The sequence below is a fragment of the Stegostoma tigrinum genome, chromosome 23 (assembly GCF_030684315.1).
Source record: "Stegostoma tigrinum isolate sSteTig4 chromosome 23, sSteTig4.hap1, whole genome shotgun sequence".
In the NCBI taxonomy this organism is placed as follows: Eukaryota; Metazoa; Chordata; class Chondrichthyes; order Orectolobiformes; family Stegostomatidae; genus Stegostoma; species Stegostoma tigrinum.
Window position 1 is genome coordinate 26,389,477 of NC_081376.1, and position 20,635 is coordinate 26,410,111.

Consider the following 20,635-nt stretch of genomic DNA (forward strand, 5'->3'; position numbering starts at 1 on the left):
AGGGTCTCGGCCTGAAACGTCAGCTTTTCTGCTCCTGAGATGCTGCTTGGCCTGCTGTGTTCATGCAGCTTCACACTTTGTTATCCAGAATTTATGTGGAGTCAGGTCTTCAGAAATGACAAGTAGGATCTCATTCTGGGAATCCCTTCCACATTATGTTAGATTAATTGACTTGAAATATGAGGTATAATATTTCCAAAGAGGTGATGTCTAGTAGCAATGGCTCACCCAACTAAAAAATGCAACATGATATATGAGGTGAAAAAGCAAAACACAACAATAATTCCTCAATTAAAAAAAGCCATTGTAGGAAGCTAAGAATATCAATAATAGCAATTGCCTCAAATCTCGAGTTATTGTCAGACTGTAATTTACAAATTAATTTCAATATTGACTGATTCAAGGTGATGCTATTCATTATTAACCATAAGGAGGTTTTGTAAACCCTGGACAGCAAAAGCAGCATTTTCCTATTTTCCTGTGGATGTCAGGATCTCAGAGTCAAATGGGAATCCTGAGCCCATTTTGCCTGGCAAAGGAATTCTTTTTCAGGTGACCTTCTAATCAATTATCTCTGACCTTGCCATGCTATAAGGGAAGGAGGAATGTTGCTGTATTCCAAGTGTGGAAGGATTTCCTTCTGAGAGAGATTGACTAGGTTGGGTCTGTACTCAATGGAATTAAGGAGAATTATTGCAATTATTAAGATTTAAGCTATTTTGGCCAGTGCACACAATTTCATACGGACTCCATTGAAAGAGACATTCCCTGTGTCATAGCCAATGACACACAGGCATCCCTAGAAGCTTCCTCTCTTCACAGTCCAGAAAGCCTCATCCCTCCACCTTACCCCATCTCCGATCCCACAGCCTGCAGCAGTTCCAGCTGAGGATGGTGAAACTGTATCTGGGTAGGAAACTCTCAGGAGGCCTGGGGCTTCGAGGCTGAAATGTATCATGGGAATGACCGGCCAAGTCCCCCAAATCACCAGAGCAAACACAGAGCTTTCCTCACCCCAGCTGCAGACCTCCGGATTGTGCATCGACTTGCTGGGAGGCAAAGGAAATAAAAAAAACAACTTACTGAGCGCATATCGAGGTGACTCTGGTGAAAAATTCTGTAAGTACCCTTTCACTTTTGTAAACATATCTTCACTTGCACAGTTAGGAAGTCTACCATAGGATAATTTTCATTGTTGACCTGATTCAGTCTCATGTGAGAAGTGAACTGTCTGTCAAAAGGTCAAAGAGACTACAAATAACAAGGTCCACATATCTGTGGTACCAATCAGGGGATACTTTCCAAATAACATCAGAAATCTCATCAATTAAAGGAAGACCAACCCAGTCAATTCATCCCGACAATGGTTTGAATGAGGTGGGCCATTGAGGCTTGGCAATGCAATGCTCTGTCATGCTCTCTTGGATGATCCTCTTAGTCAATGTGCTCATCCTCACCTTCATCTTCATCCACAGAGGATTGCTGTTATTCCCACATTTTATATGCACCCATGATATTACACTATCCTTCCCCTTTTTGGCTGCAGTTGTGAAGGGCGTGGCATGCCACAATGATGTGAGACTACTATTTCTGGGTTACTGCAACACCCCACTGAAGTAGGCTTGACATCAAAATCTTACCTTAAGGAAGTTTACGGTCTGTTCCACTGCGTCCCTGGTGGAAGTGTGAACAGCAATATACCTTTGTCCTATGTCAGCCTGAGAGTTTCGCAAAAGTGGAATTAGCTATGTTTGGAAGTGTGGATGTAGTATCCCATGTCTTGCAGCTGGTATGCCTGCATGGCCTGAGGACCTTGGGAAGAGGCAGCAATCTCTGAGTTCTCTCATAAATGAAAGTTGTGATACATTTAAGGATATCCAGCACAGATCTCCAATCTGGCATGAATGGTCACTTAGAATTTGTTGAAGTGGGAGGCTTTTCTATTGCCCAATGTTCCAGGCTTGGAGATGATGCATTCTCGAAGCATTATGGGTGAAGTCTGTAGTGCCACCCTACGAAGTCTCAAGTGTCTTGACTCTTATGGGGTAAAGATTTGAACAGCTGTGATTGTTGTGGGTCACGCCACATAGTTTCTCAGTTGCTCCTTGAACCACGTTGGTAACATAAAAATTTGGGGCAGTTATGATTTTGTAGGCCACCAGGATGGCCTTACTTCTTTGTCCTTTTGAGCACATGTCTGGTTCAGCAGATGACACAGTTCACTGATAATGGGCCAAGCTGTATTTAATTGATACCCGCACTGTCTTTGAGACAGCTGTGGAAAATAGCACCAAGATGCAGAGTTCCATCATTCTCCAACAACTCTTCACCTGGTGTTTCTCATTCTGGAGGCTGTGCAGCAATGGCTGCAGATTGCTGCTCTTGCTGACAAGGTTGTAATTGCTTTCTAATTCTACATTGCCATCCTGGTGCAACAGTAAAGACAATGACTCGAGCAATGTATCCTCCATGTGAGAGCTGTGGGGAATGTCAGAAAAACTGTATTGAAGAAAATCCTGAGGCCTCATGTTAGTCTTTCATGCAGTTTGGCCTTGAGGCTTTCCAAGGAGATCTATGTCATGTCTCCATAAGGAGCTCTGTGATATATGATTTCATCCAATAATATGTGGCACAACCAAAGTTTTAATGCTACTTTTGGAGTAGAATTATGCCACCAAGCCCTTCTGACCACTCCCATGAAGGGAAGGGGCTCTTCCACATCCCAAACCATGTCTTTGCATGCTTACAGTTCAGTGTATGAATCTGGCAGCCAAGAAGCACTATCTTCCACTTCTACCCACAGAATATGATTATGAACTGGAAATGCTACACTTTACTCTTAAATGCCTTTTTCTAATTATAGTTACTTAGCTGGCCAGACAAGGAGACAATTGGGACTCACCATGTAATGGTCATGATTATTTGAGGCTCTTATTTTTAATCTGCATGCTTGGACAATAAATGATCTTTCAATGATATGCATATTGAAACCAGAGGTAGCTATTTTTTTTCTCACGTGTGGGATGTGAATGTCACCGGCTGGTCAGCATTCATTGCCTGTCCTTTGCTGTCCTTGAGAAGGTGATGGGTGTGAGTTCACTTCTTGAACTGCTGCAGTCCACTTGCTGTGGGTTGACCTACAATGCTTTTACAGAAGGAATTGCTGAAGCAGTGGAAACATGATTTACTGTAGTTGCCTCCAGGAAAGCCTCCCGTTCTATGAGTTTTACTCTACCCGAAAGGAAAAACCAGGAACTCACTTGCCCACTTGGCATGTGGTGTTAGCCGTACTGTGTAGTTCTTGTGCAGTTGATGTCATATCAGACATGACAATGTTCTAACTTTGTTTCAGTGTGAGTGACGGCATCGCATGATTATTTTTTGAGATGATTATTTTTTCCCATATCCTTCTTTTACACTTTTATGTTATTTTGTCCCTTGTCCCTGTAATCTCTAAGCCTCCCCTTCATTGATATTGAGCCCTTTTATTTAACTTATACTTTATCGCTGAGCCTATGACTTTGGGAATTCCTGTGCCCTTGTATGTTTTCTCATGTAAGAGGCCAGATGTACTGTGGCCTGTTTGAGGACACCTCCCCTGACCAAACCCCAGCCCCAAATTTGTGATCTTCTTGTCCACCCCCATTCACTATGCTGTGCCACGCTACTGTCTGCAATCCACTATAGACTGAGCCGGTACACTTAAGTCCAACCCAGAGTTGAGTCATTCATGTTCCACAGGACTCTGTGAACTGCCCCTGATAAGCCCCTTGACCATGATTGCTGAAACTCCCAGGACTGACCATGACTCAGTTCTCTTGGAGTGCCTTGGCAGGACAGTCCTGAGTAACTGTTTCCCTTATTCTACGTGAGCAGTCTTCAGTCCACATACCTTTAACCCTTGGTTTGGTTTGTTTGTATTATAGCTACGTTGTCTTACAAATCCATGGACTCAAACGGGACTGAGCTCCTGACTGACACTTTCCAACCCTGTAGATTGGAATAGTCTGAGCACTTGTACTAACTATGGTGGTGCCTCCAGACTGATTGATTGCATTCCCTCTTGATGTCATTGAGACCTGCTCTCTTTTGGCTTTCAGACATGGCTGTTTGATTGAAGAATATTCAGTGTATTTGCTGTGAAAACTACTGATGCATGCTGTAGGTGTAATGATGTAGCACATTGCCTCACAGTGACATGTTCACCCTCTATCTAACTGTTCAATTGACTATTTAGTGCTCCTCATTGTCAGCAGCTCGCAGGCTTTCCATCCGTAACAAAAGGCAATGCCAGCCACAGGGGCTGGCAGCCTATAAGTCAGTGAGTGCTGAAGTCAATTTGAGTGTGCTCACAGAGTGACATGGAAAAAAAAACAGGGGCTGGCAGTATCCAAGTAAGTGGTGAAGTGCATGAATGCTACGAAAGCAAACTATGAAGTTTTAGATATGCTGATGTAGATGCATGTGTGGTCACTATGCACTATGTGACCTGATAGAAGCATGCCCCTCAGCTCGAACTGGATGCTGAAGTAGGCTCTGTGCTGGTACGCACATTGGTGTGGTAAGGCTGGTAGTTCACTGCTGCCAATTTCCCTGGATAAAGGAGTGAGGAGGATGACAGCACGGAGCATGCAGGAATGTTGTTCAGTTGCATGGCGGCTGGGGCAAGCATTTTGCATTTGGCTAATTAGTTCCTTTGATGTACACAATAAAAATTTGTGCAGTCTATCTTCTCAGTGAAGGAGAGGAGAATTCAGAAGGACCAAGGAATAACTTTTATGACCAGAATGGTCTCCTTTCGTTCCTCAGTTTTTGCATTGATCTTGTTCAGCCCGGACCGGTGAAAAGTATTAAATGCAAATATCTTTATGACAAGCATCAACAGCCCACGATAAAATATTTCCAGGAGGTCTTGATGGGCCATATATAATTTTCTTTCTGCTTTGGGACCTTTTATCAGGACAGCATTATGCCTGTGCTGAGAGCTGATGGTAATTTTCTATAATTAAAGCGTGCAGACAATGAAACTCACTGCTCTTCAGTTTTGCTGTTGCATTCCAATTGCTTGAGAGTGACCAGTTCTGTATGAATGGCATTTCAGCCCTTTGCCCCCTCTTGCAAAGAACAAATATCCGTCAAAACTGATGGCTTTTTGATAAAACAAAACATCCATCCTGGTGAACGACGAGCATTATTGAACATTGTGCAGGCTTCCTCGTTTATTAATGTCATTCCTCATCCACTGACTTTTTTTTAAAAAGTACATCAAAAGTCCACGCAGCCACTCTGCTGTAAAGATCAAATCTCTTCATGTCATGCTTCTGAAAATTCCTGTGGTTCCTCCTGACAGAATTAGCCGTTGAATCTTTCTCCCAGCCTAATCTGAAGCATTTGACATCTCATTATTTGCCTCAGCTGTTTTCAGTATCACCTTCACCTACCTAATTAAGTAGCTCATTGAATATATTATTCATAATCCAACTCGCGTTACTGTCAGAAAATGTTGACACATTTTCAGAAGAGACACACTTTACGGAATGTCTCAGAGGGAGAGTCACGCAACACAACATGAATACTGATACAATGTCACACCAAGAAATGACCACTGCTCATGACCCTGCCGGTTATAGCAATCTCTGGCACAATTACAGTAATCAGTGCTGTGTCATGAGAATGTTTTGATAAGGCTTATAGATTTTAACTGAGCCATCAAAATCGTGCCAAATTACTTCTTGCCCGTTATTGGTCTGAGACTTAAAGGAACACATGCTACCGTAAAGAATAAAGTCTGATTTTTTGTTTGCCAAACGGAGTCCACTCAGGACCCCATTATAAATAGCAGATGGGATCTGATTCCGGAATTTCCACTCTTTTCGTCTTTCCAGCAATTCTTGTGGACGTAGAGTAATGTTGCAAGTAGCCCATCAGTGCAGTCCTCTCACCCCACTGGTTTCATTCCAGGGATGGGCAGTCTAAACCCATTGTACAGTTGAGCCCTTGCTATAAGGATGGGTGGTTCATAGCACCTGACAGGAGTTGTGGTCTGTGGCCGGGCAGACTCATTTTCAAATGTGAAGCCAAGTAAATAATAGACATCTGCACTCGGATTTTTTTCATTGACAAACTTTGAAATGCAAAAAGAAATGCTTTTTCTGTATCAATGATTAGGTGCAGTAATGTAAATTAGACATTTTATTACTGCATTGATTGTTCACATGGCTTTTACCTGCAAAGAATAACCATTCTGTAAGTACGGAAAAGTACTATAATGCATTCACAATTTGGAAGAAAACATTGCTAGGGAACTCTACAGTCATAATCTGAAATTTGATAGATGTTCACAGCACTCTAAAATTGAAAAGAAATATTTTTCAACAGCTTTCACTTAAAATAAATCTGTTCTTCGAGTGTATTGATTAATAAACTAATGTTTGCTACTATGTAAAAAGAAATCTGCTCTTGAAATTTCATGAGATTTCCTAACTTGTGAGCTACAATGTTTTTGCTATGACAACTAAGTCCCTAGTGAATACTTGGCTGATTTTCAAAAGCTGTGAACCACAGGGAAAAGTAGACAACTTCAGTCACAGTTTTAACCAATTATTAAAAGATTTTCTGTCTTTGATATGCAGTGAAAGTATGTAAGTTTTTTTGAACAGTTTAGCCACTTGAGGATATCTTTTTCATGAAACTCTTGAATAAAAATCTTTACAATATGAAGTGTGTATGAATCTCAGCTTTGTTAGGTACTTATCCGTTAATATCCATTTCAACAAAATGGTTTCTGAGTTCTTCCAATGGTGGATACTGGATGAGTGGCTGTGGAGGATATTTGCGACTATGAAGCGCATATGGCGGCTACATGGGACATGAGGAGCCCAAGGGAACCAAAAGGTTATTTTGTGGCCTGACTTAAACCACTAGACCCTGGACCAATGTTCTAGTGAGTTGTCATGTGGTTTCAAGTGTGACTGCCTAGTCATTCATTTGTCTCTGTTGCCATGTCGGACTTGCCTGTGGAAGTGGTGGGCTCCATCCTACACCCAACTCTATGGTGTGAAAACATAGCAGGCCCGTACAAAGAAGACTGGTCTCCCAAATTTAAAGGTTCCTCAACTGAACCTTACCCTCTCCTTGGTAAAAGCCCAGGCCTAATTGTCAATTTCAGAGGTATCATTTAAAAAATACTCACAAAAGTGAGATAATTTGAAATTTGTCGAAAAGATCGAAAAGTTCACAATCCAAGATTGCTTCATTTAAACCACAGTAACACGCAGCATTCCAGTATCTAATGACACATGAGGCAGAGAGTACACATGCTTATGCCTGTTTCTGTGGTTAGTTTTACCTGGATCTGGAGGCTGTAGCTTCAGGGACATTATTCTGCATCAAGCATGGCTGCACAGGAGAATCTCTTCCCCTCTTATCTCCTGCCCCAGGCATTTTGGAAGGATTTGCACTTGATAGTAAAGCTGTTTGTTATGAACACATTTTCTGTAGCTATTGCATCCTGTATTGGGATTCAGACCAACAGCTTCTGTCTCAGAAGCATGAGTACTACCCACCGACAGTAACATGTCCTACTTTAAATCAGTAAAGGACTTACAAGATGGGTGTATTTGTTTACAGTACTTGAGCAATCTATCAGGAATAAAATCAAGTATAAATCTGTGGGATGCACAATGACTAGACAATAGAAAATTTCATCTCAATAATTTATAGCAGAAGCATAACAGCTAATTAAAATAGTCACTCAGCAACAATTAAATTCATTTTTTTTATGCTTGAAGGGGATAAGGTTTCAAAAAGCAGATTCTGCAGTAAATCCCAGTTGTCACCAGAAACTATTATGACTGAATAATATATTTTGGTGCTTCGATGGATATAATCTTACATTTTTTGCAGGTTATAAAGCTGCTTGAATTAGCTGGTTGCTAGGTGAAATATTTGCACTTAGAGAACACCCAAAAATGCACAAGTTTGAACAAAATCCTGGATTTTAAGAATGGGAGTAAAGCTGAATTATTGCATGTCAATTGTCTGCTCTTCCATCTGTGGAACACTTTAAGATGTTTTGTCCAAAATATGTATATAAATGTAATTTGTGACTAAATACATTACTGATGCCCTTAGATGCTGGGTTCAACATCACTATTGAGCTGGCTGCCATATGTAACTCCTTGCTGCCATCTACTGATAAAGACCCAGTAAGCTGGTAAAAACCTGTGCAGTCACATTCACCTCAACCAAAAAAAAAACATTCATTTAATGTTAGTGGTGAGACTCATCTTTCTGGCACTTCATTAAAGTACATTGACTCAAAGGTAAATGTAGTTTCAATGTTTATGTTTTAACCGCTAATAATATCTGCAGTTGTGTGGTAGTTTTTGCATGAGACTATAAAAGGAGATTTCAGATGTAGGCAGTCAATCGAATTTTCTTTTATCAATAGGGGTTCAGAACAGAATCTGCAATATATTTTTCTTGCAATTTGTTAACATTACTGCAAAGTTTCTCAAAATACAAAATACACTGAATTTAGTTTTGCTTGCTCTGTGCTTCTGAATGAATACCTTTGGCTCCAAAATTTCTGAGATAAGGATTCATTAACCTTGACTGAACTGACTGTAGTTTGTTTCTAAGATGGTTACAGTATTAGCATTGTTGCCAAATTTGCTAATCCATTTTGTTATTGATTTCAGGATCCAAAGGCAGAGTGCAATAGCTGCGCAGACAAAGACATCAACACAGTGAGTACAAACATTTCAGCCTTGTTTCTAGTCTTTAATAGTCTCAACTCCCTACTGAGATTACAAGTCTGACCACAATATTTATGTGTAATTAGAGGAAGTAAACCTGGTCATGCAAAAAGGACTAATGGTGTCTCTGCTAGCAATTCAATATTTGCATAGTCTGCTTTGCCTTTGCTAAGTTGATCAAAGAAACTTTATAATTTTAATTATCCTGTTATAGTAGAAAAGGGGAATGTAACTACACCTAGAGGATTAGGTTAATGCTGCTGAAGTTACAGGATATTTAGTCTTGCTTGTAGATATCCTAACATTGTACATTATTTAAGAACAGGGAAGCAGAGTGGATAATTCCATTACAGCAGTGTTTATATGCTCGGTATTGGTGTGAATAAAGTTGGTAATGTCTTCTGGCCACCATAGGAATTTATATTTCTCTCTGCCTTTTCTGTGCTGTACAGGTTAGTATGATATTGGAAAACATGCTTTTGAATAAGGAATGTTCAATACTAATTCTTTGTCACAATTGTGAGCATATTCCTTTCTGAATTTAATAGTTTGAATAATCCATCAAATTATTGCAACATTATGTATTTGGGTTGATATAAGCAAAGAGAAATTGTAAAAGGCATTATTAACTGCCTCAGAAACTGGAAATCTAAATCTTAGGCATTTAGAATGGGAAGGAATTGTTTTCTTAATTCCTTCAATGCAGTCTGTGCATGATCTTCAGCTGTGTGAGGAGAAAGCTAATTGTACCACTTCAGATTCTGCTTCTCCTGATGTCTGAATATTAAAAGATCACAGCTATCTAATAAAGCAGTGACTATGAATGTCAAACGAACAGTGTAATCAGGTTGTATTCATCAAAGAAAGTACAAGGTAAGTGAAAAGAGATGAAATAGTAGTGACCAGAAAATTAGACATTATCTTTGTCTGGCCTTGGAGTAGTAGCGTAACAGAGACAAGAGTTTAAAAAAAAGCATTGTAAAATTAGATTTTTGTTTAGTCAAGCATGCTTCAAATGTTGTTCTTTTTGACTAATGAATAGTGTCAGGAAGGTCTGTTGAGAATCGTATAAAGTGTTGTGTGCAAAATTAAAAATAAAGCAGTTCATATCTAGTGGTTCTGCAGAAATATTTTCACTGGTATCTTGCAGGTCATAACCTTTCAAAAACATGACAGTCTTGGGGTTTTAAAGATGGACTTTACATTTACCTTTACCTTTTTAAACATGATCCGAAACAAGAGTGTTTTGTTGAGAAGGCAACTCAATGATTAGAAACCTGTAATCATGAGCATCCAGTATTATTACTTTTCATATGATTTTAATGCACAGTGCCAGGAATCATAGACTTGTGGATTGAGTATCTAGGGCAATTAGTAGTCAGGAATGGTCAATAGCACAAAGCAATGGCATGACCTTTCCTGACTGATCTATTTCATAAATATTAAGTCAGTCAAAACTTGGGTTAGATTACCAGCCAGGGGATAACATTCATTCAGGCAGTCAGGGAGGAGATAGACTGATCACCTTGAGGTCCTAGGAGCCTCATTTATTTTAATAACTGGGCTTTGTTAAAAATGTCCAGTCAGTTGCTGGTGAAAACAGAACATCCCTGGGAAGCCTGCAGTCTCCCAATTTCAAAAGGAAGATTTGTTCTGAGTTTGTAGGGGATGAACAGGGTGATCTCAATATGATAATGAGTTATTACTTAGTCTGTGTTCTCCTTTTTGACTGGATTGCCTATTTGGAGCATACGTCGTTCAACAATTTAAGCCTGAAAATATCAATTAGGACGATACAAACTTGGATTAGTCAAATTTACAGATTGAAGAAGACAGCTGTCTGACCCAAGTGAATATTTAAACCACCCCATGGCACAGCTTTGGAACTACATTAATTATGTTATTGGACAAGATAACTGGAGCTTTTGTTGTGAAGTTTGAGTCCTGCCATAGCAAAGCAAAATTATGAATAAATGAAAATTCTTGAAGAAAATGGTAGCATGAGTAGAAGTGACCACGATGGGTTTAAAATCAAAATTTTCTCCCTAATGTTGTTCAGAAAAGGACTGTCCCTACCCAATCTGGTTTATGTGTGATGCAAATCCCAACACCAACATGGTTGAGTCTTAATTGTTCTCTGAAGTGGGTGAGCGAGGCACTGACCCGTACCAACTAAACCACCAACTGGCCAAGAAGAACGTCCACTAACTCCTGCTTATGGTAATTGGCAAGGGGCAACGATTGTGGCCTTGCCATGGATGCTGTTGCCAATAGAAAGCATGACATCATTCTTGGAGTGACATCACTTTCTGCTAGTGTGAACCTTAACATCTCCCTGAATAATCTTTTGCCAGTATAACCCAAAATTGCCCTTGCAATACTCTGATGTCACATTTTGTGTTTGATCTGTTTAACGCATCAAACCAAAATGTCCTTTCATTCTCTTTTTAAGGAAATACATATTGTTGATATCATCCTTAGTATGTCATGGATTTTTCTAATCTCGTCTTCTTCAAAAAGTTAATTTACCTTTGAGTGAGAAACTACTAATGCAAAACCAGGAGCTCCTCTTAATGCATACCCCTAAGCCCCTAGACCTGATTATTTGACAGAATTTATTGGACTTGACTAATCTCACTTACTCTTGTAAACATTGAGGCACTGCATTGACCTGATTGGCATCCATAGCTTGCTAGCTTTTACTCAGCTCCACCGAGGGTTTAACTTGTAAAACGACCTGAATTTTTTTTATGGAACTACTTGTTTACATTTTAATGCCGATGACTTGAAATTAAGATTTAAAATGCACCTCACATTTCTGGTTATGTAAGGATGTTGTGCAGTTTAATTATTGCTAGTTTTAAAACCTGGTCCCAACAAAGGGACTCTGCCTTATAACCATTAGATACTTGATACTTTAGGCTTTAGAGCTGATGTAAACAATGTACCGTCTGTTAATAGCTACCTGGCACTGAGGCAATGCCTCATCTGGGACTAGCAGGAAGAAATAAAAGGCAGTAAAGTGAAAGTATATTTGAGACTCAAAGCCAAAAAATGAATATTTTTAGTTTTTGCACCGAGTCTCTGAGACCCAGATGGAGAAAAATACAGTCAACAATCCATGAATTTTTACGATTTAATTGTGGCTTAAGAGACCAGAACAGGTTTGAAAAAATGTTTAGTAAAGTTGCTGGTATGTTATGGGACAGAATGTTTCCATTGAAGAATATCTGGAAATTGTTCTATAAACATATTTCAAGATTATGTAACAGAAAGAGGATATTTTGGCTGGATGGTATGCGTAAGATACATATACTTTATGGTTTTATCAGGGAGAAATAAAATTAAAACTCCCATTTTTGTCATGTTTGTACATTTCTTTCAAAGTTTGATTTTATTTATTCATGCTACCCTGCATTCTCAGTATAAATATTTTCAATAAAAATAGAGTCATATGAAAATGAGTGCTGTATATGGTGAGAATTACATTGTGGGTGTTTGTGGTCCAGCTTTTCTGGAGTCTTTGGGTCATATGGTGTAAATGTAGCTTAATGTTGATCATCAATGCCAAAGATCAGTAAAGGTCATGTGTAACTTAGTGTCCTGTCAGCTGGTTTTCCTTGATTTTAGTGCCAGTGCCATGAACCTATTGTTGAGGTGGTCTTTACCTCATTAATGCAGCTCTAAACTCACATATAAGGCAAGAGAACATAATTTTACTGCGATTACATCAGTTTATGGCAATCTTCATGGTTACCATATGATCTTTAAGGACAATAGGGACAGGGACTTGTCATGCGAAAGTAATTTATGGCTCTCAGCCTGGGAGGATACAACAAACTTTGCAGCTTGATTTTTGGAGTAGATTTTTAGATCAATGATTTAATTTTTCTGTAATTCTGAAATCAAGAATAACGTCAAAGGAACAGCAAAGCTTTCCTTATGGGCAATCTCCTGTTTAAGATTTTAATAATGGTGGAAGAGAAGTTACAAAGCCAGGAGGTCAAATGCTCTCAGTGTATAAGGAATAAGATTATCTGCCTGTCATAGGAATTGTGCATGTGACACTACCCTTGATAACAGAAGGCATTGGGCACATGTGTTAACAACTCCAGGAGGGTTTGACGTTTCTCTCACAGATCCCTATCCATAAAGATGAAGGTCAACATGGCCTTCAATCCTTCTGGTACCTGAGTTTCCCTATCATCCACAGGAGGTCCTCACAATGTCATACAGGGAGCTTTATTTTCCTGCATTTGATAGGTAACAGATGTGTCCTTCTGGGGAGCACTGAATTCATCAAATCTGACATTTCCCATGTGGAGCAAAGGGACAGGGTGATCTTTCATGATAGGCTTGCTGACTTGAAAGGGATGGGGAGTGATTGATGTGGCCTACGTGGTTCAAAAGTTATGTAGTCACATTCATGAACAGCAAATCCCGGCCACCCTACTCGGTGAATAAGGTCAAGTCCTTACAGGGTGCAAAAATGATCCACTAGAATGAGCTCCGAATTCTGATTTTGGAGAGAGTAGAGAAGCTGGAGTTTCTCTCCTCAGAACTGAGAAAGCAGGGTTCCATTTCAGCTCCGTCAATGTATTGTACAGTTCCCATATTTTGAACATGCTTTCAGTAAATTCAAATGAGGTTGTCATTGTGGAATTATGTTGAATGGACTTAATCTGATTAGGATAATCAATTGACTGCTCGGTGTTGAAGTGGTCAGAAGCATTAAATTAAAAAGTCAATGTGATCAAACGAGCTTCAAATCCCTCATTATAGTGACAGGATATCTTAAGAATATCCGTTCCTTTTTGAAGGCAACTGTTTTTGTCTCTCAGCGGCGTGCAGATTTTCTTCAATGGTGGGCCGCTGGAGAGATATTTCATTCCAGTTTGAGATTTCACATTGTGTTCTCAGGGTAGAGATTCACAAGATCCAGCTGTGTGATTAAAACTGCAGAGCAAATCTGTACTGGCAGCTCAGAAAATGAATTTCTTTGAAGATGGTTTCAGGCTGTATGAACGATTATTCCTAAGTAACAAGGTATAATCTAAATTATTATTCACCATAGAAATGTGCAAACTGTAATCCTGTTGTCTCTCACCTCAAAGTTCATTAAAATTCAATGAAGTCTGAGTGGGCTTAGCAGGTATATTACTGTTTCTCTATAACTTTTGTTCAGCGTATGACAGTGTACAGTTTAATACTTTAATAAATTGACAAATGGTCACGTATACGGAGAATGCATGGTGGTTATAATCATGAGGTTAATGATTCACTGTTTGTCCTTCATTATTCATGGTTCAACTAGTCATGGTTCCTTTTATTGGGCTGAATCCTCATAACGAACTTTTTTCCCATATTCAAAATTACTCATAGTTACTGCTGTGAAATGTTTTACATATATTGATGATGTAGTATCAAATCTCACTTAAGTTAAAATGTTAGGAGTTTCATTTAAGTCCAAGTGAATCTTTATATGTTTTTGTTTGTGGGATGTGTCATTTACCAATTATTTCTCATCTCTAATTGTCCTGGATATTCAATTCCACCGCCACCTCACCCCCTCCCCTGCCCCTTCCACATTCTGTAAAAGCCTACTGCTGACAATCTGTGGCTTTAGAAATTAGTTTGTGCTGAGAGGGCACAGTCTGCTGCAATTGTGTGCTGCACACCTACAGTGATTCCGATTCAAATTTTGGTTTGCTGTGTGTTCAGGATAATGATCCTTAAGTAGTTGCTGGGAGGCTGGAAGAGGCAAATGGCAGGACCAAGCAGCAGGTGGACACCGGATCCTCCTAGTTCCACATTAATGTAATGTAAGGAAACACAATTTGGAAGAAATTGATGCTGTTGTTTTTATAGGCAAATGTTCTAATACTTTTCCAATGGGGCCCCAGGATCTTTCCTCTTTTGTCATCACCAGTATGAGCTATGCACTTCCCGCATGGAATGTGCACATGATATCTTAGATGTGTGGTGCCTATGTGACCTTCTGGAACAAGCATGATATCAAATAAGGACTAATGCATTGAATTTCTATGGTCCGAACGAAGTTTCTGAGGATCCTGCTATATCATTATGTTTCTCTTGAATTTGTCATACACTTGGGGTGGTATAACATTTATAATTCATCAGTCACTTCTTACAGCACTTAAGAAATAGACCACTGAATATTCCTTAAGATTATTTTGTATCACAGGAAGGTATCTATCTCTTTACAAACAGAAGTCAGTAAAAAGGCTTTATTGCTGAGAGAGCATGATGTACGTCACCTTGAAGAAATTCATATATATTGTCATGACCCACTATACTTACTGAGCTTTTAATTCAGTTGGTAACGCAGCAGTGGACCCTTATGTTCTTCACCAGGTAATGTCATTATATTTCTTTCTGTGCTGATATACTTCCAATACATCAATACCGACAGAAAACCGGGAGGTTGGCCCCCTTGAGCATACTCAGGTCATTAACATGGGGAATTAGTGTGCAAAGGAGTCTTGTGGAAATGGAGAAGAGCTTTTCAGGGCTTCAAACTCTGTAATAGGTTAGGCCTCAATATCTGGAGAAAGTGGCATCAAGATTTATTTTATTAATATTCATTTGTGGGATATGGGCATCAATGGTCCAACTATAGTTGCCTTGAGAAGGATCTTGTGCCACTGCAGTCCATTAGCTGGAGATACACCCACAATGCTTCTAAGGAAGGAATTCTGGGATTTTGTCCACGTACTGTATCATATATCGTCTATCTACTCCATTGCATCATAGAATCAGTGCGTTGTCATTGTACTGATACAGTGTGGACTGAAGTGCTCGAGGAAATGGCTTATGGAGGTGGTACACCGGAGCAATTAGAATTAGATAACAAGTCCTAACCTTGCCGGCAATGCTCACATCTTTCGAATGAATTAGAAAAAGATTATTTCCCTCATCTTGCTTTTGTTGATTCATTAGAAGAGCTATCCAATTAAACCCACTCCAGTATTATTTCACGAAAGCAATGCAATTGTTTCCCTTATCTGTAATTTTGAAGTTCTTCAAACCTCCTCTATTTCTTTTGTACTTTAAGGAGAAAACTCCCCAGCTTGTCCAGTTGCTGCACATAACTGACATACACCAGCTCCAGTACGTCTCCAGTCAATCTCCTGCACATTCTTTCCAAGGCAGTAACATTTTTCCTGAGGTGTGATGCCCAGAATGAGACACGATGCTCCAATGAAAGTCCAAATGTCATTTTATAAAAGTTGTATCATGTTCTTGCTTTTGTAATTGTTATTTCTTTTAATTAAACAAACAATCAGATTTTGTTTTAAACAGCCTTATCCTTTTATCTTTAAATGGTTTGTGTGTCTATATCCTCAGTTCTCTCCGCTCTTGCACTCTATTTAAGTTGCATCATGCAATTTATATCATGCCAGATTTTTGCTACTGAGGCAGATGGTTTGAGTTGGGAAAATTCCTCAATGCACAGCTCAGTTTAAAGAGCCCAGTTAGGCTAAATTTTCAGTCTGGTGGGTTGAGGGTGGAATCAAGTTGGGCCGCTGAGGCAGGCAGTTTAGAAGCCTAACCTTGGTGCTGTGGACTTTATCCCCTCAATGTTTTTTGAAGTTGCCAGGCACTTTAGGCCTCATTTTCAAAACCCACAATGCTATCTTGCCACTTACCTGCCAATTCATGCTCCTCTCATTTGCCCCAGTTGCAACCTCCACAGTCTCACCCAGTATCTATCCAAGGAAAGGCTTCAGGACCAACCTGAAGATGTATAGAATAAACTTCCGAGAATCTCTCTCACATTTCGAGCACATAAAGAACTCTCATTCATGAAACTCATTCACAACTATTAAATCTCTTCAGTACTTAATCAGTTACAAAGAAGAAAAACACTTCTGTTTGGTAGTTACATCAAATATGTAACTTTTACTACTGTCTTTAACTGTAAGTCAAACTATGAAGCCAAAACATCTGACTGAAATAGTTGTAACTTTTGAAATTGCACCAAACATGATTATGAAATATTAATAGTCCTTGGGAAACGTCCATAAGATATAGGAGCAGAAATTAGGCCACTCGCCCCATCGAGTCTGCTCCGTTATTCAATCATAGCTGATAAGTCCCTCAACCCCAAACTCCTGCTTTCCCCCTGTAATCCTTCATCTCCTTGATAATCAAGAACCTATCCATCTCAGTCTTAAATGTACCCAATGACCTGGCCTCGACAGCCTTCTGTCCCAATGAATTCCACAGATTCACCACTCTCTGGCTGAAGAAGCTTCTCCTTATCTCTGTTCTAAAACGTCTTCCCTTTACTCTAAGTCTATGCCTACAGTCCCTAGACTCTCCGATCATTGGAAGTATCTTCCCAAAATCCACTTTGTCCAGGTCATTCAGTATTCTGAAAGTTTCAATTAGATCCCCCCTCATCCTTATAAACTCCAATGAGTATAGTCCCAGAGTCCTCAAACATTCCTCATATGTTAAGCTTTCCATTCCTGGGCCTATTCTTGTGAACCTCCTCTGAACCCGCTGTAGGGCCAGTACATCCTTCCTGAGATGTGGGGCACAAAACTGCACACAGTGCTCCAAATATGGCCTGACCAGGGCCTTATCCAGCCTCAGTAGTACATCCCTGCTTTTATATTCAAGTCCTCTCAAAATAAATGCCAACATTTCATTTGCCTTCCTGACTATTGACTCAACCTGCAAGTTTACCAAAGAAGTCAATTGAAACTGTGGACAGCTGGTCACTACAGCTGATGGCCTACCAATGAAAGCAGTCCCTCAGACTGTGTGTTTTAACTCTTACTGGCAGTCTAAGCCTTTTCTTTAAGTTTAAAGAGTAGCGGATGTTTTAAAAAATCTTGGGTCAAGACATACCTTGTCCATTATTCTGGAAAGTTGACGGTTATTCCCTCAAATAATGATCTCCACATTGTAGCTGAAGGCCCTTGGATCAGCCAAAATGGAGTCTATTTGAACTCAACATGAGAGCTTGAGTTTTTGTTATTGGGCCAGGAATGCAGTGTTGGTCTGCAAAGCTGACCTGAAAAACTGCCCTCCGAATGTTTGAATTCTTTTCTGGGGTGGGTGGAATGTAATGGGAGTTTGACACATCGTAACTGTAATGACTCAGGCAGGCGGTGGAAATTATATATCTCTCCGCTACAACACTTTAGCGAGAAAGGAATTTTAAAAATCTGCCCTTTAATCCTCATATGTCATGTTTCCTAAACTCTCTTGATACTTCTCATGTCCCATCCATGCAACCCCACATCACATCCTGCTGACCACATAGCCCCATGATGCCTCAGGCTCTTCATGCCAACCTGTCTATCAATCCTGCTATATTTCAAAATGATAGGTGCTGGATTTGAGAATGGGTCTTATGGATTTTCTAACCTCACTTTCAACACAATAGAGATCAATGCATATATTCTGGTTTTTACGCCTCACATGAATCTTGTCCTGTTATTCTTCATTGAAATCCATCACCATACCCTTTGATTCCTCTCTTTCTCAGGCTTATCTAGCTTCTCCTGAATTATTTCATCTCATTCTTAACAGCTGCTTGCTGTACATAGCCTAGAAATAAGCCAACAGGGAGGATGTAAATTCAGTTTTGTGTCAGGCTAATGGCTTATTAAAGGATTAGTTAGCTTTGATGTGGGCTTATAGAGATAACTGCATTTGTTTTGAATTGGGATTAAGTATTTTCGGGGCTTTCAAAGGTTTCATTGGGTTTTCATGAATGGGTTTATTATTGTGAAGTCTGGAACAGAAATTTAGATCTCTGTTCAATTCCATCTCAATGTATCTCCTGGGTTTTTCCCAGGGCGATACTTGGTGAGTTGACATGGAGAGTGTAGGGGAAATTACAGTGGGGAGGAGAGAGAGAGAGAGAGAGATAGAGAGAGAGAGACAGACATAGGGTGGCATGAGTTGACATTAAGTTGGCATGGAGGATATAAAGAGCAATGGGGATGGCAAAGTATGATAGGATGTGTGAGGGGGGAGGACAAAAGGGCCCAATATTAAATGAAACACCTTGTACAAAGTTGCAGAGAATTAAGGCAAGTGTTTGAAACAGCCTGCTGCAGCTTTTCCTGCCCCCAAACCCCAACCATCCCAGCAGCTGTGTCTGCTCTGTGTTTTTGACAGTGGCAGATATGACTCTATCCCGCACCCACCCTTGTGTCTTTGGACCACTTTTACCTCAGGCAGCCCAGAAAGGTCCCAGCTTGAGCTCCCCACCTTCAGGGCAAACATGCGGCAGAACTGCTCGCAGTATTCTGAGTGTGTTTCCAACTAAGTTTCTACCCAATGTGACAGGAAGCAGTTGCGTTCAGGGCAGTGCAATTTACTCCCTATTAGAGATGCAAAGAATCAAACATTTATTTTGATTGTGGGTGCTGACCATGAATGTGATGACCATTACCTTCCAGCATGAGCTGGGTGCTTCCTTACAGCCTAATTTATAGTGTTTTAACTCAATGCGGTTTGTTTGATGTATCACAATGGAAACTATCCTCTACCTTTGTCTGTAAGGACAAAAATAACTTCAAAAATAATCAGAGATAATGAGCAAAAAGGCCTGAAACGTCAGCTTTCCTGCTCCTATGATGCTGCTTGGTCTGCTGTGTTCATCCAGCTCTACACCTTGTCATCTCAGATTCCTACTATCATCTGCATGTCATCTGCATTCCTACTATCTCTCAAAAATAATAAACTGGAGTATGCTTAACACACAAAGTTTCTATAAAATGGATTTTTTCTTCCTTGTATATCTTCCTAATCTCCTTCCCTTAACAGAACGAATGCTTCCATAAGTCAAAGCAATGGGGTTGTTAAAATAAAAACTCCAGTAATCCTAATTGTGAGGCAATGGGCAGCTGGCATTATAGCTGGTGTTTTAATCTAGACACCCAGATAATCTTCTGGGGACCTGGATTTGAATTCATGGCAGATGGTGGAATTTGAATTCAATAGAAAAAAATTCTGGAATTAAGAGTCTAATGATGACCATGAACCCCTTGTCAATTGCTAGAGAAGTCCATTTGGTTCACTTTAGGGAAGTAAACTGCCGTCCTTACCTGGTCTGGCTTACATGTGACTCCACACCCACAGCAATGTGGTCAACTTTTAACTGGCCTCTGGGCAATCAGGGATGGGTAATAAATGCAGGCCCAGCCACCCACATCCCATGAATGAATAAAAAAGAACTCATCACTGAGAAGAATGGTGCAGGCCAGTGCTGAGACCAGAGAGAACTCAAATCTGCTGTTTCCAAGCTAACATTGCCTTCCATATTCTTTGAGCTGGGAAAGTGAATGAACAGCCTTCTATCCTGTGGAATTACAGGTGAAGGGTGAAAATTAGTCCATATACCAGGTGAATTATTGTATTACTGCCTCTGAAATAGAATGGAGACATGGTTGAAATATAAACCAATCTGTGAAGGTAAACAGAATCAATGGAAATGCTTTTGTAATCGGGGCTGTTTATGATATTAGCCAGAACTGATAGTTGACATTAAGGCACTCACTGCTGACCTCCAAGTAAGCTTTGCCATCTCTCTGCCAAGCATTTTGTCTGTAATGCCCTCCCACAACTGATTGCGATGTTCTTCCCAATCAGTGATGTCTTTAGGCTGGTCTAAATGGCCAATCACATCAAAAGAATTTCTCAGAAAGCCAAGCAAGAAACAAAAAGCGGTATGATAATCATCACTGGAGAGAACAAATCGAAGATTAGGCTGCATGTGTTGCAGAGAAGGTAGAAGATATAATCTCCTGAAAAAAGTTAAAATATAAAAATTGGTTTAAAATATCCACTAATTAATTGTTTGCTGCACACCATGATGATAAAATTATGTT

At 39.9% G+C, this 20,635-nt stretch overlaps 1 protein-coding gene across 14 annotated transcripts in view; it reads left to right on the plus strand.

The window, feature by feature from the left end:
• rbfox1 (RNA binding fox-1 homolog 1) overlaps window positions 1-20,635 on the plus strand; it is a 2,011,452-nt gene that overhangs the window by 589,346 nt on the left and 1,401,471 nt on the right. For 12 of the 14 annotated variants that reach the window (XM_059654014.1, XM_059654018.1, XM_059654023.1 and 9 more), the window contains one exon: window positions 8,703-8,750. In XM_059654014.1, coding sequence (XP_059509997.1) covers window positions 8,703-8,750 — 48 coding nt within the window. Of the gene's footprint in view, window positions 1-8,303; window positions 8,325-8,702; window positions 8,751-20,635 lie in introns of those variants that run through there. The other 2 variants (XM_059654032.1, XM_059654022.1) reach the window with 2 other exon arrangements.